Genomic DNA, 18,952 nt, shown 5'->3' with positions numbered 1-18,952 from the left:
TTCTTCAATTTTTTCCCCCAATTAGGTTCTTATTTAGGAGATTTCGGACATACTTTGAAAGTATTCTATGTTTTCGTCGCAATGTTTGGTTTATATGAAAACTGCTGGATGGAATGCTGCTTGCAATAGAACTGTACTGTATAGCTTTATTGCAGTACTGACTGCTTGCAGCCATTCAGGCTTGGTAAGAGAGGGCAGGCAGATTTTGGATTCTATGAGTACTGCATACGACGTAGAACCTACAATTGATCACTGAGATAGTATGAACGATATAAACTCTCCTGCAGGACTCCTAGATGATGCCCTTAGATTGATAAAGATTATGCAAGACATCAATGCAGATGCGATGACCTGGGAAAGCTTGTTGGACGGTCGTTGGATGGGATCCACAAGAACCTCAGAAATCGGGAAGACTGCAGCTGGAGACCTCCTTCAACTAGATTCAGAGGACAAAACCAGTCATAGAAACATGTTTAAATTGTATGTTGGAAAATGGCAAGAAGCAGCTCAGGATGTAATAGTTAGAGATTCAAACAGGGGAAATGTTTTTGCAATGGTTACTGGTGATATGATTGGGTAAAATGAGTTATGTTCCAATGAAATTATCAGAAACTCTTAAACTTGTAAAATCACCACCAAGTGGTGAATAGACCTATCAATTTCTTCTTCAATGGAGAATTCACAAATGTTTATAACCACCAGAACACCGACTTTCCAAACCAGCTAGACCTATCAATTTCTTTGTATTCCGTATTTTTTTCCAGGATAGTAAAGATTATTGTGTACTTGAAACAGGAAGTGATTCTTCCGCCCCCACCTCTCTAGAATGCAGAAAGTGACTTTCATATCAGTAGTTCAGTGCATGAGACATATATTATATTAGCAGAAACAAGGTAACCAACATATATATAGAACATGAGAGGATTTGCCACCCCCCCAAAAAAAAGAAAAAGAAACTGCTGATATGAAGGCACTAAACTTTTAGCCAGTGTCGTGATATTAGAAACAAGAACTTGAAATCAGAGCGACACATTATCTAAGGTTATGTAATTGAGTTCAAGCACTCTCTTTACGTGATGCTTCCCACATTCTACGCTCAATTCCCAACTTCCTGAGCTCTGTGAGGCCTTGCTCAACTGAAAATTGGCGTTCACCCACACAAGGGGGATAAAAGAAGAGGAAGGTAAGAAAATGAAAGGAGGCAAAGTATACGATACAAGTCTACCCCTGAAAAGTCAAGTCAACGAGTTTTGCAAAACTTACCATCAACAGCATCATGTGATGAAGGAGAGTGAGCACTGCGATTAATCCAGAACTGAAGTCGTTCATTTGCAATATCTTCTTCAATACCATGAGCTTTGGCTCTTCTCCAAAAATATGTAAGCCATGCCTGGAGACCAAGAGTATTTCAGATGTATAATCAGATTGTTTATGACATAAGCATGCAATACAGAAGTTGAAGAGCAAAATATGGAACACATTTTTATACAGGTATTAGTATCACAGCGTAAATGTGACGTAAGTTCATACAGTTCACTCGTTTACCACCAGAAGGTTTTACTATAGATAGCTTGTTACTATGGTTGCTTAACAAAGATTTTTTGGAACCACCACCTTTCTCGAGGGACTAGACAACAAGGCTACTGTTTCGAATTCCAGAGAACCACCAACAACATTGATTGTTTCTGATCAGAGCCAGGCAGTGCCAAATACTAAAAGCATTGGCCCCATAAATCCGAGACCTTGACGGCAAGGGTGAGAGGCTTTTATTTTTTTCATGAAAGTTTGTTTCTTCAAAAGAAGAGATGGTGAAATAATTTCCTTCATCTTCCTGATATCAAATGTAAGAAATTCTAATGGCACCTCAAAATTTTTTCACTCTAACCATCATCACACGAAATGTCAGTACAAAACCTAACAGTTAAATCATTAGTGACAAGAAAGTCATAACATTTGCAGCTGATGGATGGATTTGTTGGCCCTCATCCAGTATATAAGACTTGTAAAAGAGAACTAACATCGTCTGAACAAAGGTTCTATGACCAGACAAAGGTCAAAGAGAGTTGTTCTCGCTAAGGGCAGGAAGCATATGGATGTATGAAGGGCGTTTTTGTATTTTGGTGTGCTAAGAAAGAAAATTCTAACAGGGAAAGCAATGTACTAATCATTAAAAAAATACCACCTATATATCATGCAACAGAAAATTAGGTTACAAAAAGAGAACAAATTAGGGAAAATGGAAAGACCTCTTTGAAAAGAACATCTTCAGATTCCTCTGGGCTCAATTCTGAAATAAAACACTGACCGAATATTAAAGTGATGAAGAATATATACAATGCTTCAGTACATGCTCAACTATTGTTTCATGCATCAAAATTAAAGAATACAGCATAAAACGAAAAGTATTAGAGTATATTAGCATCCCATGGAAATGAAATGCAGTCCTGATTGTTATCAAATTCACAGAATTAAGCAGGAGCAATTCAATGAGAAATTTTAGCAAGCTTTATCCCTTCCAAACTTCAAAACTATCGAAAAGTGATGGGCATCAAAAATGACATACCAAATGCCTCCATGAACTTCGGATCAACTGGCGATTTGATATCTGCAACATTAAATTGATTTGGAAACTGTTCAGCAATGGATACTACCAAGTGCTAGAATTGGTACTTTAAAGTCGGTAATTCATGCATCCTTGGAGGAATCGGTTATAACATAACTCTTCTATTTTATCATACAGATTCAAAGATAAAAAAAAACCTTCACTAAAACAATAATAACACTAGTCGCGTTTCTCATCAAATAACCTATCAATAGACGTCTTCAAAAGGCTAAAATTATTTATGGCTGGAATGCTCAATTGATTGAATGGCATTTGCAATAGCATTATGGACACACACCAAACAAACTGATAAATGATAGGTGACGTGGAAAATTGAAATTAACGACACTAAAATGATCCTTGAGCAAAGTTTAGAGTCCATGAGCACTTGAGCAAAGAGAATAATTGATCTTCATGATCAACTGTAATGAGAATTGGCATGCAATTATGGGTTCCAGAAGAGGGATTGATTTATATTGAGAATGCTTAATAAAACAAGTAACAAAAAAAGCCCTGCAGTCTTGCCTGTTTTTTTAGTAGATAAGAATCACTGAGCTTTGTGGTCCTCAACGAACACCATCATTAAATGGTAATCTTTATTAAATTGCTTTTATTAATGATCTAACATGAATGTGTTGGATATTCTTGCTGAAGCAAAAGTCAGAAGTTGAAGGTGCATGCTTGATTCAGACTAAGATCAGATAATAGCAAGAAGTACACTTCAGAAACTTTTAACAAGTTTTGTGAAGAGGCTGAAATTGAACATCAATTGACAACACCATACACTCCTCAACAGAATGACGTCAGTGAAAGGAGGAATAAATTCATAATGGAAATGACGAGATGCATGCTTTATGAGAAGGATCTTCCAAAACGTTTTTGGGAAAAAGCAGCAAACACTATTACGTGCTTGCAAAATCGAATTTCAACAAAAGCTGCGAAGGACCTGATACCATTTGAAGTTTGGTATGGTTACAAACCTTCTTTAAAATTCCTTAGAGTATTTGGGTGTCTTTGCTTCACTTACATTCCACACGTCAAGCGTGATGAGCTTGACAAAAAGTCAGAAGTTGGCATCTTTGTTGGGTATAGCACTATCCAAGGCTTACAGAGTTTTTCAACCACACTCGTCGTGTTATTGTGAGCCAAGATGATATGAACCAAGAGACATCAATCATACAATATGTTTCAATGAAGATGTGAAGAAAATATTGTTGAAATTATCAAAAGATATTTCAATTCATGCCACATTGAAGAAGAATGAAGTTTCATGTGATAAATTTTGGGTGGATTACAATTTAGAGTTATTGTATTTCATTAATGTATTTTAAGAGTTTTTATTTACTTTAGGTTACAATTACATAATGGTTAATTATGGTCATTAAGTATGAATGTAACAACTCTTGGAATGCCTTTAGTGGTTTCATTTTTAAGCTATATAAGCCATGTATATTGCATTTGTAAGCAAACTCGGAGAATATAGTAAAAGAAGCATTTGTGCTTTCTTTAGCCAATGGCTAAGTTTATTTCCAATTCTATGTAGTTTAGGTTGCATGTAAAATCATTCAAGCTCGACATGATCAATCTTGCTTGTGGAGTGATTCGAATCTCAAACAAGTGTTTGAGATATTTGATCAACCAGAATCATTCAAGCTAGACATGATCGATCTTGCTTGTGGAGTGATTCGAATCTCAAACAATGTTCTTGCCTTGAGATATGTTTGAGATATTCGATCAACAAGGTAATCCGAATCTTAATCCCCTTGTAGTGATTCCTTATCTTATCATTTGGTATCAGAGCTTTAAGCTCAAGATCGGATATATGTTTCCTTTGCGTTTCTTCTCAATTTGATTTTTATTTATTTTTATCTTTTTAGTTTTTAATTGACCCAGAGTTCAAAATTCAATCTTTTCTCTATTTAAAACTTTGAGAGGTGAGAATGAGAGCTTCATTTGTGTAAATGAGTGTGAAAAGAGTGGCCTAAAATTCCTAGAGTGTATACTCGTGAGAGAGTGTTGTGAGGTCCTTCGTATTTCCATAACTTATTTTTTGCAGCAAAGTTTCACAAATAGATTCGATGACGAATCCTCTTGAAGAAGTGGAGAATGATATGAACCAAGAGACATAAATCATACAATATGCTTCAATGAAGATGTGAAGAAAATATTGTTGAAATTATCAAAAGATATTTCAATTCATGCCACATTGAAGAAGAATGAAGTTTCATGTTTTGAATTTTTGGTGGATTATAATTTAAAGTAATTTAGAGTTATTGTATTTCATTAATATATTTTAAGACTTTTAATTTACTCTAGATTATAATTATATAATGGTTAATTAAGGCCATTAAGTATAATTATATAATGGTTAATTAAGGTCATTAAGTATGAATGTTACAACTCTTGCAAACTCTTTGAATGTATTTAGTAGTTTCATTTTGAGGATATATAAAGTCATGTATGTTGTATTTGTAAGTAAGCATTTGTCCTTTCTTTAGCCAATGGCTAAGTTTATTTGCAATTCTATGTAGTTTAGGTTGCATGTAGAATCATTCAAGCTCGACATGATCAATCTTGCTTGTGGAGTGATTCGAATCTCAAACAAGTGTTTGAGAATCATTCAAGCTCGACATGATCAATCTTGCTTGTGGAGTGATTCGAATCTCAAACAAGTGTTTGAGAGATTTGATCAATAAGAATCATTCAAGCTAGACATGATCTATCTTGCTTGTGGAGTGATTTGAATCTCAAACAATGTTCTTGCCTTGAGATATTCGATCAACAAGGTAATCCAAATCTTACTCCCCTTGTAGTGGTTCCTTATCTTATCACAAGATGTTCATTTTGGTAGCATGTTAGAAGAGTCTGAAGATGAACGACAAAAAGAGTCTGAAGATGAATGACAAGATGCTTTGGTTGATGATGCACCTGTCAGAGGAGGAGCTTTCAGTGATCGAGAAAAACAAAACTTAGGAGTTGGTTGGTCGACCTCTAAACAGAAAGATAATTGGAGTAAGATGGGTGTTCAGAAAAAAGCTTGGAGTTCACAGCATCTAAACAAGGAGGAGTGTTAAAGATCACGTATTCGTTTAGATTGTTATATCTGATTAAATCTCTAATAGTTAGGAGTTAGATTTTGTTTTAGTTAGGAGTTAGATTTTGTTTTAGTTAGGAGTTAGATTTAGTTTTGATTTAATTTAATTTTGATTTGATTTAGTTTTGATTTGATTTAGTAGTTTATTATCAGATTTTTTCTCGGTATATATAGAGAGCATTCTTGCTCTTCATAATATAATTTCTCATCAACTAATCAATCACTCCCTCTTTCGCTAACATAGGAAAAAAAATAAGATGCAAAAGCGTACTCAAGCAAGACAAATTAGACAAGTCTGTTCGGCAAATTTAGCAATGTCAATCTAATGATTACATGAGGTCCAAAGCAGGGACGAGGCTAAAAATTTCTTTTTGGCAACCTTTAATTCATACAAACAATCATTTAGGATTTAAATATAAGCTAATTAGAGTATAATAAAATGAATGTCATACTAACAACTCACACCTGAGAGAGACTGTCGTGCAGAATTTGGTCGCCTCTGTTGAGCCAGAGCAAGCACAAGAGCCTCCTCCACCTTTGTTTTCCAAATCAAACTTAAACTTAATTTAAACAGTAAAAGCAATCACAAGATGACAACAAAGAACATAGTTTAGAAAAGGAAAGAAACAGAACACAACAGAATTTATACTTGATGATTAAAGTTCCCAACATCCCCACTCCCATCACCCCAACCCAAAAAAAGAAGAGAGAGAGAGAGTAACGTATCATAAAGAAACCTTCAAGGAAGCAAGTTCTTTCAATCCCATTTCAACAGATAGCATGCTTTCAATATTTCCTTCTCCGGTTAGATCACTTATATCAGGAACAAAGTGGCTCCTTTTCTCAGGATCCAGGTATCCTGGTAAATGTAAATGGCATTATGGGATGGGATAAAATCATATTGATTTAGATGATGCAACCACAAAAAAAGGGCCCATTTTTATTGGTGGGCAGTGGCAGGAAGATCAATAAAATAAAGTACAAGCACCGAACAGGAACTAGCCTTTTTGAGAAAATTCTTCCTTAGCCTTTTGTCCCGCAGAAATAACAATCTCAAATGGCAGTGGTGCTAAAGATGACCAGTGTTCGTACTTAGTCACAGCAATATCCATACAAATGCCTGAAAAACACGAAAATAGATATATCAAGATTAATGAGCTGCAAGAAGCTATTGGCCACCTGCTAGATATCAAAATGAAAGGACAAGTAAAAAGGTTCACACATACAGGGAGGCCGAGGTTCTGCAATAGTTCATAACTTGATAGAGGTCTAAGTAAAATTTTCGAAATATTAAAATCTTTCATGATATTTTACATTTCCGACAATGGGGTGATATAATGCAAAAAAGCAAGCAACATAGTATTTCAGTTAGATTCAACTAAGGACTTCAGCATATGAAAAAGAGAAAACTATGTAGAATTCAAAGTAATAAATGAAAGAGGCATGTCATCTGATTTACCATATTTTGCAGCCAGTCCCCAGTAGCGAGCAAGCCAACACCTTTTAAGAACGACTTCTTCCTGAAATAAAAAATGTTGAATAATTCATCTCTAAATGCAAACTAACATGACAAGCTACTTTAACTAAAGCAAGTACGGACCATCTCCTTTGGAGTCAAAATCATTCTTTGCGTCATAGATCGAAGGGCTTTCACATCATGTTCAACTCCATGAAGGTGTTGAACAACACTTATAGTCTCTTCTTTTGCTTTCTAATTCGAGTAAGAAATAAGAAATAGCACTATTTTAAATCAGTAAAAGATAACCTTGTTTAATTTTTTGGACGTAAAAGGAAGCAAGGAATATAACCTTAACTTCAGATTTAAGGGATTCAATTTCCTTGTCCCCCCCATCCTTCGATTGTTTTGCTTCTTTAAGTGCAGCCTGTGAAATTGAAAGTACAATCAGACATAATGCCTTTTTCTTTGCTGCTTCATGCATAGGAACCAATGATCAAATATAGACAATAACTTCCATCATTCTGCAAGCAATATCTAAATAAGCCATGTCTTTAAAATTCTAACTAGGTAGCTTTGAAAAATCTCACAACTTAGCAACCTTAGTACATTAAATATTTCAATGGTTATAACTAAGCTTCCCTATGTTCTCGATCATAAGTCTTACACATCTGGTGCTGTAAATACCTCTCTCTGACGTAATGCAGCTTCCTTCCTGCATTATTAATAGCACAGACAACATGTTATACAGACATCAAGAAGGAAAACAATCCAATGAAATTAACTTAAACTTGCATTGACCTGCTCAAAAGTTTGGCTTCTAAAGAAACATCTTCTCCCAGAGAAGCAACCTGATAACTTAGAAACACATCAATCACATGTATTTTGTCACCGTAGTACAAAAGTGAAACTAAAGTTCCAGAAGAAAATTGGATCACCAAAACAAACAGTAAAGACAAAAGTAAATAATTCAGAATACAAAGACTTCCATTTCGAAGACCTACGCTTGGGCTCTATTGGTCACAAGCTGACTTTGACGTTTAACCTATCAGGTGAAGGACCTCGCTCAAGCTCACACTTCATTGAACATCAATGTAGTACATTGTTCTTTTTCCTTTTCTATTTTGTTTATTTAGTTCTTTCATTTCAGTTTATTAACTAATCTTACGTGTTCTCTTATTGGTCCATCGCCAGTAGCATCCTAAAACGAACCATATTATCACTTCTCCTATCAGGCCAGGCATTTCTAGAAGAGCTGTGCGCATTTTAACACAATGCTTTCTTTACTCATTTTCTTACACAACCAACATTCCTCTAAGCTTTTTATTTGTCCTCAGATCTGTTTACTCCTTTTAGTTTCTCACCACATGACAAAATATCAAAATTTTCTCACTTCCTGTCCTTTCTAGGTGGCTACGCTTAATTTCTCATTTATTTTCTTTCTTCACGGTTGGGTGGCTACACTTGATGCTGTTATACAAATCTGAAGCACATTACACGTCCAAATTGCTTCTGAGAAAAGATTTTCCATGGCAAAGAAAAAGACAAGCACAAGTAATGAACATTATATTGAAATGATGTATGCATTACCTGCTTCTCAAGTTCCCTAACTCTTGTTTCTGCTTCTTTACATCTCTCTTCCTCAAGCCTGAGCTGTAAACAATACCCAAGTACAAAATTTAAGCACAAAGGATATTTAACAAAATGTTCAAAACCAGTGAAAAAGAAAGAAAAAGTGAAAAATCAAAGCACCTTCACAAGAATGTTCTCGTTCTCCTCTTGTAGAATATCAAGCTACAGCACAGAGAATTGAAAACCTTTAAGTACTCGAAGACTGGAAAAGGAGCATTGTCACGGACATGCTGGTTTACAGTCACACAGTCAATCAAACCATTCAGATATGAAACAATAATGCTATGGACATACTTCATCACGAAGGCCAGATGCTTCTCGCTGATCTCCTGAATCTTTAGTATTAAAACGCACTGCATCTGATGAGCATCTGCAGTATTCCATTTATCAATCACCAATTTTTTGATATTCTATACTATAGTAGTTGTCCTCAGAACTATCCCACTCTCATCAGCAGATACCAGGAAAAAGCAACGTATGGAAAATATAGGCTATATTTCCAGAGATGTAGCAGCTATCAATGTAAGGGGCAAACAAGATTTTTAAGTTTCTAACAGTACTCTTAACTTAATCATTACCCAGAATAACAAATCATTGACTTGAGAAGGATAATCAAATTAGTCAACAACTCAGGTAACTATGAAGGAGATTTTCAAGCATCACTCAGCAAGAAATAATATTTCTTTTCCTAGATATTGAGGAAACTAAAGAAATCTTAAAGTTCAAGTTCTTTTCTTTTTATCTATTTTTTACATTTTTGTTGGGGCCAGTGGGCAATTTTACCGCCGAAACAAAAGGTAGAAAGAACGAACTTATTTCAAATCCCAACCACCACCAATTCATTATTAAACTTGTTTAGGCTTTGTTTCAATTCCAAACGAAGAGAAAAACCATAAAAAACAGAAAGAAGTATAGATGTCAGAATCAGATAAGTAACTTGCATTGTGTTCATACAGTCCGAACCATCAATTTGATTTTCTAATCTACGTCGTAGTCAAAATGATTTACCTTTTTCCTCTTTGAGTAGGCGGATCTAGGGGTGGCATTGAAGTTGCCGTCCTCAGTGTTGTTTTGGGTGGAGCCACTGGCAGTGAAAGGTGAGATATTGACGATCTTCCTGCTGAAGTGGAACGAACTGAAGGAATGTCTTCTAAAAAATTTCTGGCTAACTAATTAGAAGTCGCAAAAGAGAAATTCGATTAGTCGTCAGAAATCAGCTCAGCGGTGTTCTCATTCCAGAAAAGATAACTGGCTATCGCCTTTCTAGAACAGATGGAGCGTAAAGCACCGGAGGAACATTTATTAGGAAGACCTGCTAATTTAACGAAAAATGGCATTCAATTCCTGAAAGGAAGGATCCGTGAATCTATATATATATATATATTTTTTTTTTTAAAGAAATCCAAATTAAGTTACTCAAGACAGATATTAACCAACATTTACACCGAGCAGACCTACTTGAAGAAAAAATTGAGTCGGGAACAGAGAGCAGAAGACAATGTGCAAAGAAGCAGAAAACAGAAGTAGTCCGCTTCAGTTACAATATAAATCAATCAGACTCGAGCACAAGGCATTTAACTTACCCCAGAGAAGGGAGATCTAGTGGTTTTCGCAGTAGGAACAGCAAGTCTACCACCGTTATTAACATTCCTAGACAACGAAATAGGAGGAGGAGCACTATAACGAAATCCTAAATCGTCCTGATCGTCTTCGTCGTCAACGGCGGTCTGAGAAGCCATAACCTGAGCAAGCCGCTGAGCCGCAGCTTTTGCAGCGAAGTTCTGTGTGCGCTTAAAGTTGGAAATTCCAGAAACGGAGGAGGATCGAGCGTGATGGCCGCGCGCCGGCGACATCGCCGGCGAAGCGGGACCACCTGTGCTGCCTGATTCGCTGCTCCATTGGCGAGCATAAATCGGGCTCTCAGTCCGTTTCACATCCATCTACAGTAGCAGCAGCTTGGTGAAAGAGATCGGAGAAGCACAAAGATTTAGTAAGAAATGGTAAGAAGAGTTCCAAGTTCTGGGAAGTGAGGGAATTTGGAGGGAAGAATCGCGAGAGAAACAGAGCCAGCGCAGTTTATGGACGCTGTAACGAACATTGAAAAGGGGAAGAAAACAGCCGCCGCAGATTTTCTTATTTTCGGTATTAAGAAAAAAAGAAAAAAAAAAAGGTACGTAGACTAGAGGGACTTAAACAATGGATCTCTAATAAATGTTAGATTAAAATAATTAAAAATAATTTTCCTATCAAAACCTAACGACCTAAATTCCTTGCAAATTTTCGTGGTCTAAATAAATGGGTAGGTAGATTTAACTATTATTATTTTTTAGTTGAAGAGAATCAATAAGTAATTTTTTAAAACCGGACATGGAGTTACTAATTTCATTTTTTTTAGGATACAATTTTTTATTAGTCTATAAACTTTCACATAAAAACAATTTGATTCTTATATTAAAAAAAAAAAAAACAGTTCTATCTTCAACCACACCGACAAGGTAAAAATTTGATTTTGGACCAGTTTCAAATCGATATAAATGTTAGAACCTTTTTATGGGTGTGGACTTTTTCACTCCTCTTTTATTATAGCTACCTAGAATGTATTATTCACATTACTCAAGTTACATATTTAGTGTTTGAACATTCATTTCTTTTTCTTTTTCTTTTTCTTTTTTCCTGAAATGGAGCAACGAATTGGCAAATGTAGAAGGATTAGAAGAGTTAGCGATGTGGATCCAATATGGTGGATTGGTGCTATACTCCATGCTAAGACTTTAGCAATGACACATAATTATGTGGTTAATACCGTCTTGAAATTTGGGGGACGAGTTATGGCGTTGGTTCGGTACACCCAAATTGATTTCATCCATATCCCCACAATCAATGATTTAACATCTATCTTGCAACTACCAAGTAGTTTAAAATGTTGATAATTTAACCAATCTCATTGAGGCCTGCCTTCGTTACAGCCACCAAACCAAACCAAACCCATTAGCCCAATTCCATTTGTCTTCTATCCAAGTTCTAAAAACAGAAATATTTTAAAAAATCAGCTTAAAATTTGTCCAATTTGTCCAATTTGTCCAATTTGATGTATTTTCTATTTTTGAAGGGAAAAAAGGAGGATTGAAAATGAATAACAAAATTGGTCCCATTAGGAAGGATTGTTGACCTCATTTATATCGTCATCAAATAATAGGAAGGAAGCCTTTTGCCATGTCCTACTTAATCTTCACTCAACCCCCCCACGATTCCTATTTCATAAAGCATAATAATGCATCTTCTGAGAACCTTATTCCTCCCCTGACACAGACTTGTTTGTAGCTAAAAAGAAGCACAAATCTGCTACCCCGACCGACCATCATCATCTGCCCAATCTTCTTGCATTATTATGCCTTCTCCTCATCTCATTCAAATTGGGGGGCAGGACGAATTAAAGAGAAAAAATCCCAAGTATTCTCCCATGCAATTCCAGCCATAAAAAAAAATTTAGAAAAAAAAAAGCTCAAAGCAAAAACAAACGAAAATGAAAAACTTCCGACGTTGAGTTGGATCTAGACTCGCCCCCCCCCCCCCCCCCCCCACCACTAGCGAAAATTGGACCGTCCCGCCTGTCTCAATCTCTCTGCAACTCTCCCCCTCCCTCCCTCCATTAACCGTTGATTATTTCAAATCTAACCCCAAGTCACTCTCAAATCAATCGGGGCCACATAATTTGAGTGTAATCTCAAATCTTTTTGGGCTTTGGACACATTCTTGTAGCTGTAGGGCGTGTTAAATAGGGAGTTAGTATGTCTCTCTCTTAGTCTTGGGCTTTGCGCCCAACACTCCAACCCAAATATGAAGGCACCGTGTTGTTGTGTTGGAATTTCTTCTCCGTGTTATATCATCTTGGGTTTAAACCTTTCAGTTTTAATTTAGCAAGAGGTGTGTTAAGGTTGCGGGTTGGTTGGATTATGGTTTAATGGCGAAGTCCTGCTCATTTGCCCTCCGGTAAAGCAGAGCCGATGCTTCCACCCTGTGCATTACGCAAAAAAGGTTAACGTGCAAATATAACTAACTTCAACATCTAATATAAACAACACATGCGAATGGGAAACTCACCACCCTGGATGGACCACGAATCTTCCCGTGGAGAGAGCCCAATTCACCTGCACAAAACAATTGCAAACAGAAATATCAACACACCTCATAGGAGGTTCAATTAGTACATTTAAATCAATGCATCTAAAGTACCCTCCCAATCCTCAAACTGTCTGCAAACTTTTAGCTAACAGCAGGTCTACAGGTAGTTTTCAACAAATATTTCCTCACCGAATATGTGTAGAAGTTGATGAGAAACTGGAATAATGAATTCCCAAGTATATCAGACCGCAGTCCATAGTTAAAAGTGAGTGGCACAGTACCTTATCAGTCCCAAGAGAATTTGCAACAACGTGAGTAACCTGTTCATCAATCTGGTTGGTGCACACGGCGCCAAACTGTTCTGCTGTCTGCCACAGTGGATGCAGATGCGGATTTGCTTCACCAACCGGAAAAACCCTGCTGAACACTATACGGCAACCAGCCAAAATCTTTTGTTGCACGGAGGCCAAGATATTTCTAACATCTACTTCATCTAATGCAGGATGGGAGAAAAAAGTTTGGTGGATGCTCTGGATAACCTAATAGACCAAAGAACAAGACGATGAGGAAAATAAATTAATTCATTGCACTCGGGTGAACAAGTGGAGCAACAGAATTACCGCCAGTGAAGATGCCAAAGTACCATCTTCAGGTCTCTCATCATGGTCAATCTCTAGAAGAGAAGGCCCCAGAAGCCCAAACTGGCGCCTACTACAAGGAAAGAAAGTATACCTGCATTGAAGCCAGAACAAGTAAATTCAAGAGATCTCAAATTCTTAGATCAACAAACACAAAAACATTTTATTGTTTAGAGGGATGGATGATATGCTTGCCTTTCTACAACAATCAAGTTCATTTTGTTATGTGGCCACACCCTGATGGAATCATCTATTATAACAACAGCAGACTCCATGCCCAAAACACCCTCCAGATCCTTACTCCTGGGTATCCTGTCATCACCGTCCACTAAGTCTACATCATCACCTCGAGAAATAACTCGCCCAGCAAACAGAGACCCTTTTGGATCAAGCACTTTTGCCATCTCTGTTGCATATTGCTTGTTTCCCATTGTGTACAGATGCAGTTCAAAGAGCTCGCTGGCCTAAAATGCAAAAGAAAACACAAACACCAAATTACCCAGTCAACATCCATTATCCAATTGTAACTCAAGGAAAATAAAATGCAAAAAAAAAAAAAAAAAAAAAAAAAAAAAAAAAAAAAAAAAAAAAAAAAAAAAAAAAAAAAAAAAAAAAAAAAAAGGAAAAACAGTCTTTGACTATTTCAACATACCTTTTCCAGAAAGTTCCAGACCCCAGGCCGTAGTTTTGTCCACATTCCCATATGAGGAAATCGGAAAAGATGTCTCAGTGCCTTCTCACGATCCTGTTCCTCTTTCTTTCTCAAAATTTCATCATGCACTGGATCTACTTCCACAAACTAGAACGAGATCATACCAAGTTATGAAATTGAAAGTCCGAGTTGATAGTGAAAATCAATTTCAGTTATCAGAAGAAGAAAAAAAAAAACCTTAGCTGAATTCAGAAGTGTGTGATCTAGATCCAATACGAGGCAGAGTTTACGTGCAGCAAACATTTTTTTCTGCTCTTGTATTCGTCTTGCCCTCTCCCTCTGGATAGCAGCTTTTTGCTTGTCATCGTAGCCCTCAAATAGATGCTCAAGATCTCCCCATGTACCCTGTGAACGAGAGGGCTCAACCATATCTCCTTCTTGGGTAGCAGTTGTCACAACTTTATTGTCTATAGAGCTTGACCCTACAACATTAGTATCCATCCTGCCCAATTTAACTGGCTTTGATGATGAATTCTGTGAAGTCGGTGGCGAGGGAACAGTCATAATATCAGCAATATTTTTCAGATTGTTAGTGAACTGCCTACCAATATCAGGTAGTAATGTTGGTGAAGAAGCTAATTTCAAATCTCCCTGGCTTTCCTGCTTATGCCCAGTTGGTATGTCCTTACATCCTTCTGAGTTCGGAGTAGTTGGTACAACTCCTTTTATCTGATCATTTCCCAAGCTCCCAACATTCTGAGGAGAATTACCATGGAGGATACGGCGAGGGTCACGAGGTTTCATACGAACTTTTCCCAAATCATCCTGATGACTCTGAAAATGATGAGATGTGCAATATTTAAAAAAAAACACAATACCAATCTAGAATAAAAATACAGATACTTTAATGCACAGGAAATGATAAACAATGTCACAAATGCTTCAACAGCATAGATAACATGCCAAAAATGGAGGAAAAAACACGCTCCACCATCGGTTTAAATAAAAAAAATTGGCATTTGATAAATACTTGGGTCATACCAGAACAATCATAACCAAAATGTCATTTGTTAAATTCTTGAGTCAGATTAGAAGCAAGGTCACCCAAGCACTTGTGTAAAGGAAATTATCAACCATTTGATTGGAAGGCAATCTCTTATCACGAAGACAATAAGCAATAAGAAATTTTATACTGCACATGGGGAGAGGCAAAGAAGCACCCTTTGAAAAACAGATATGCATAAGAAGAGCATAGGAAAATATTGGGCATAAATTTAAATGTTGTGAAATAGTCAACAATCGCTTACCTCAGCAACCACTATTGGTACACTTGGCATTCCTGCTAATTGCTGCAAAATTCCTGAGGTCACAGCAGGAGCATTTATAAGTGGACTAGATCCTTGGCAAGGACGCAAGCTCGTAGGATAAATTGTATTTTTTTCAGATTCACTCGACTTTGATTTCAATTCTGCAGCTAATTGTTGCTTTTGGTTCATTTTAAGTAAATTTAGGAGCATGGTTGGGTTCACAACAATATCTTTCAACAGTGAGGGCAAGGAAGCATCATTGCTAGCATTTATAGTAGGCCAGCCGTCGTTTCCAGGACTAGAATTGTTTGTAACATTGATTTTTTCAGTTGCATTTGCTTCAGCAATCTCCATCTGATTCCTATTTAGAAGTCTGGGTCCAGCGGGCATGGTATCTTCCAACCAGCCACCACTTCCAGGGACAGCTCTCACATCACTAGCAGCTACTGCATGATTCTGAGATCCAATCTTCTGCCTTTTTATTTCAGGGACACCTGTATTAGGCTCCAAATCCATCTTTTGCTTTCTCAAGTTTATGGTTGCAGCACATTCTAACATAGAAGAATTCTGCACTGAAATCATTGTGCGTGGATTAAGACCCATTGCACTTGCATCAGAATTGACAATTCGTAGCCTAGGGTCCCTACTTTTTGCTAAAGGCTTAACTGTTGGATCTGACACAGAACTTGGAGGAGCAACATTTAGAGGACTAATCAGTCCTTTAGTGCTGGAACTTTCCAAGCTAGAAAACAGACCGGTAGATATATTAGAGGCAGAGTTTGATACATTTTGACCCGGTTTAGAAGAATTTGAAGACTTTAGACTTCTGATAATGGAAGAACTAGAAATCTCCCCACCAATATCACCACCCCCATCATATTCTTCAGAAGGAGTTGGACTAGGAAGTCTATCAGCCATTGAAAAGGAACTTCGACCAAACTTCTGTTGATAGGTCGAAACAGCTTTATGAGCATCAGTTTCATAATGATGCGATCTAGATCCATCTACAGCAAAGACCAATTTTGCAGGGGTATTCCCTGATTTTTGGACAGAAAAAATTGTAGGAGCTTCTTTAGTAGGCGACGGGAGACTGTCTGCATCATGATCCTTGTGAAGGTCTAACAGAGGGAGTAGGGGGGCTCTACCCTTTAGGCTAGATACCCCAGATTGCAAACCTTCTGATAAGATATTTAGGCTATTTTTTGCTGTCATCCCTACAGGCATGGAGTTCGAAGGGAATTTAGTTGAAGAAGTCAAATGTTGACCAGCATTTGTATATGCAGAATAGGAATCCTTATTTTTCACCCCATTAGGCATATGGATCTCGACCTCTTTAGCACTGGCTCTCATGCCGGGCAAATGGAAGAGGGAATCTGTAGATGGCATTTTGACCTCTACCTGTAGAAAATATTCTGACTTTAGCTAGAACACACCAAAATCGCATTCATAAGATATCAACATCATCACAAGGATTATAACAAGCAAACTAAGGATGGTTTACTGTACCGATTTTATCTGCTCAGGAGAAAAGAGAGGAGGATCGCAATTTTTAACATAAGAAAGCAACCTATGAACAGCATCACAGCAATTGGTCGTTAGATGGTGAACAAATAGACTAACCCTCGACAATGAATACGAAACTACGGACTAGGATGAGAAAAAACCTCGACAAATGTTGCATGTACTCCTCCTTTTCATTGAGGCTCATGGAACAGAACACCTGAGATGAAAATTAAACGTCTCCAGTGATCAATGTCATTATCGTCAATCAATAATATACATTAAATAAGATTTCCGGCAAAATAAAATTTATTCGCCAAACGAAAGAGGGCGGGAAATTATTGAGATGCCTTACAGAATTGACTATTCGAAGAGCAGCATATAACCGTTGAATGAGCGCATCCTTTCTCGGGACTACCTTTACCTGGAGCAATTCCAAAAACATCTCTATAGAACTCTGTAGTTGGGAGCAAACTTCCAGAAACGATCTATAAGAAAGAAATCAGGTTGTCAATTCCAGAGCCTAGAGATTTCATATCGGGGGCGCATCACAAAACACCATTCACATTGATCGAAAACTCAAGTAAATCGGTTCACTTACTTCTGGGCCGAGTCGATTGTAACACCATCCAATGTTTTCTGAATCAGTATCAGTTGGTCGTCCAACTCCTTAGTCATCAAATCAAGTTCCTGACCCTCACTATCAATCATAGAATGACTGTCGGACAACATTGCTTTGGAATCAACAGCCTCTTCCATGAACTCCGTATCCATATCAATTTCACCCTCCTCTAATTCCCCTTCCTCTCTCTCTCCATTCGAATTATCGCAATTCATTTCATCACCGCTAGAATCGATCACGACTCTATCCTCTTCTTTTATACTACCGCCATCACCCTTCCCATCCGCAGAAGGAGAGGAAGACGGCCGCTTAGATTTCTCCTCGGGGTCGGCCTCCATAACGAAAATATCATTCAGAGGCTTATTCTGCACGGCCTGTGCCCAAGCAAGATTGTACAAACCGGAAGCATAACCATGACGCATGGTGGGATAATTCTTATACAAATCACTCATGGTCCAAACTCTAGTTTCCCGATTGGAATCTTTGGGGGGCACTACCTTAGGACCAGATTCAAGCTTAATAAAATCCTCCTCACTGATCTCCTGAACCGAAGCTGTAAAAGAGACTTCCCCTTCTTCGACGCCTTCAATTTTAACACTCCCGTCTTTCCCCATCAACACCACCTAGGGTTTCTTGGAAAATTTCGACAAAATCGTTCGAATCAGATCTGAAAAGTCCATGAATAGTATTGCTGAGAAAGTGGAGGAAGCGAGGGACGAGAAAAACAAAAGAAAACGATGGATCTCCAACCGAAATTACACTCCGGACATTCAAAAATTAAATTAAAATAGTTCGGAATTGGCGATGTTCTTTCTTTCTTCTTCTTCTTAGGGAGGGATCCAATTAGAACAGAGAAAAACGCAGTGTTGATTGAATTAAGAAAGAAAATTGATATGAGATCTGTAATCCGCAGCGTTGAGAAAGAAACTGGTGAGAGGTACGAACTATAACCTAACCCGACTGGGAATCGAGGCGGACGGGAAGAAGAATATACAACGAAGGGAGTAGACGAGTAAGGGGCAGATGGAAATAATAATAAAAAAAAAAATTAAAATCAATAAAGAAAAGAGGGGGCGGTGGGGGAAAGTGAGGGAAAAGGGAGTGAATGAAATCGGGGCGTACACGTCAGCGATCCAGAAAAGGTAAAATAGGTTGCACATAATCGCATTTGTATTTTTGTCGTAGCAGCAGCAGCCACCAGTCAGCCACCAGTCATCCGTCAGGTGCCAAGTAGGCAACTATTCTCACTTTGTGGACCTCAACGTCGACTCCTTCCTCGTCGCCCAATCCCATTCACTTGTAATCACCCCCTTATTTATATTCTTTA

General features: G+C 37.6%; 2 protein-coding genes across 3 annotated transcripts; both read right to left on the bottom strand.

Annotated features, from left to right (window-relative positions):
• Positions 1–818: 818 nt before the first annotated feature.
• LOC111488474 (coiled-coil domain-containing protein SCD2-like) lies at positions 819–10,925 on the bottom strand. Of its 2 annotated transcripts, XM_023136220.1 has the most exons (17): positions 10,368–10,922; positions 9,793–9,953; positions 9,079–9,154; positions 8,905–8,946; positions 8,743–8,805; positions 7,954–8,003; positions 7,840–7,867; positions 7,505–7,579; positions 7,297–7,407; positions 7,156–7,216; positions 6,700–6,816; positions 6,434–6,555; positions 6,162–6,231; positions 2,564–2,605; positions 2,247–2,287; positions 1,264–1,390; positions 819–1,136 (listed from the first exon to the last, which is right to left on the bottom strand). In XM_023136220.1, exons 1-17 carry the CDS (start codon positions 10,722–10,724, stop codon positions 1,057–1,059), a joined length of 1,623 nt encoding a protein of 540 aa, XP_022991988.1. In that variant the 5' UTR covers positions 10,725–10,922; the 3' UTR covers positions 819–1,056. The 2 variants fall into 2 exon arrangements, with proteins under 2 accessions (XP_022991988.1, XP_022991989.1); XM_023136221.1 differs by lacking the exon at positions 819–1,136 and having other exon boundaries at positions 2,247–2,300; positions 10,368–10,925.
• Positions 10,926–12,498: 1,573 nt separating this feature from the next.
• LOC111488473 (RNA polymerase II C-terminal domain phosphatase-like 3) lies at positions 12,499–18,819 on the bottom strand. Its single transcript, XM_023136218.1, has 12 exons — positions 17,605–18,819; positions 17,359–17,491; positions 17,168–17,223; positions 17,010–17,070; positions 15,504–16,901; positions 14,434–15,030; positions 14,197–14,343; positions 13,740–14,008; positions 13,527–13,638; positions 13,188–13,445; positions 12,886–12,932; positions 12,499–12,799 (listed from the first exon to the last, which is right to left on the bottom strand). Exons 1-12 carry the CDS (start codon positions 18,237–18,239, stop codon positions 12,736–12,738), a joined length of 3,777 nt encoding a protein of 1,258 aa, XP_022991986.1. The 5' UTR covers positions 18,240–18,819; the 3' UTR covers positions 12,499–12,735.
• Positions 18,820–18,952: the final 133 nt, after the last annotated feature.

Source organism: Cucurbita maxima, unplaced genomic scaffold, assembly GCF_002738345.1.
Source record: "Cucurbita maxima cultivar Rimu unplaced genomic scaffold, Cmax_1.0 Cma_Scf00013, whole genome shotgun sequence".
Lineage (NCBI taxonomy): Eukaryota > Viridiplantae > Streptophyta > Magnoliopsida > Cucurbitales > Cucurbitaceae > Cucurbita > Cucurbita maxima.
This window is presented reverse-complemented; position numbering and strand designations above follow the sequence as displayed.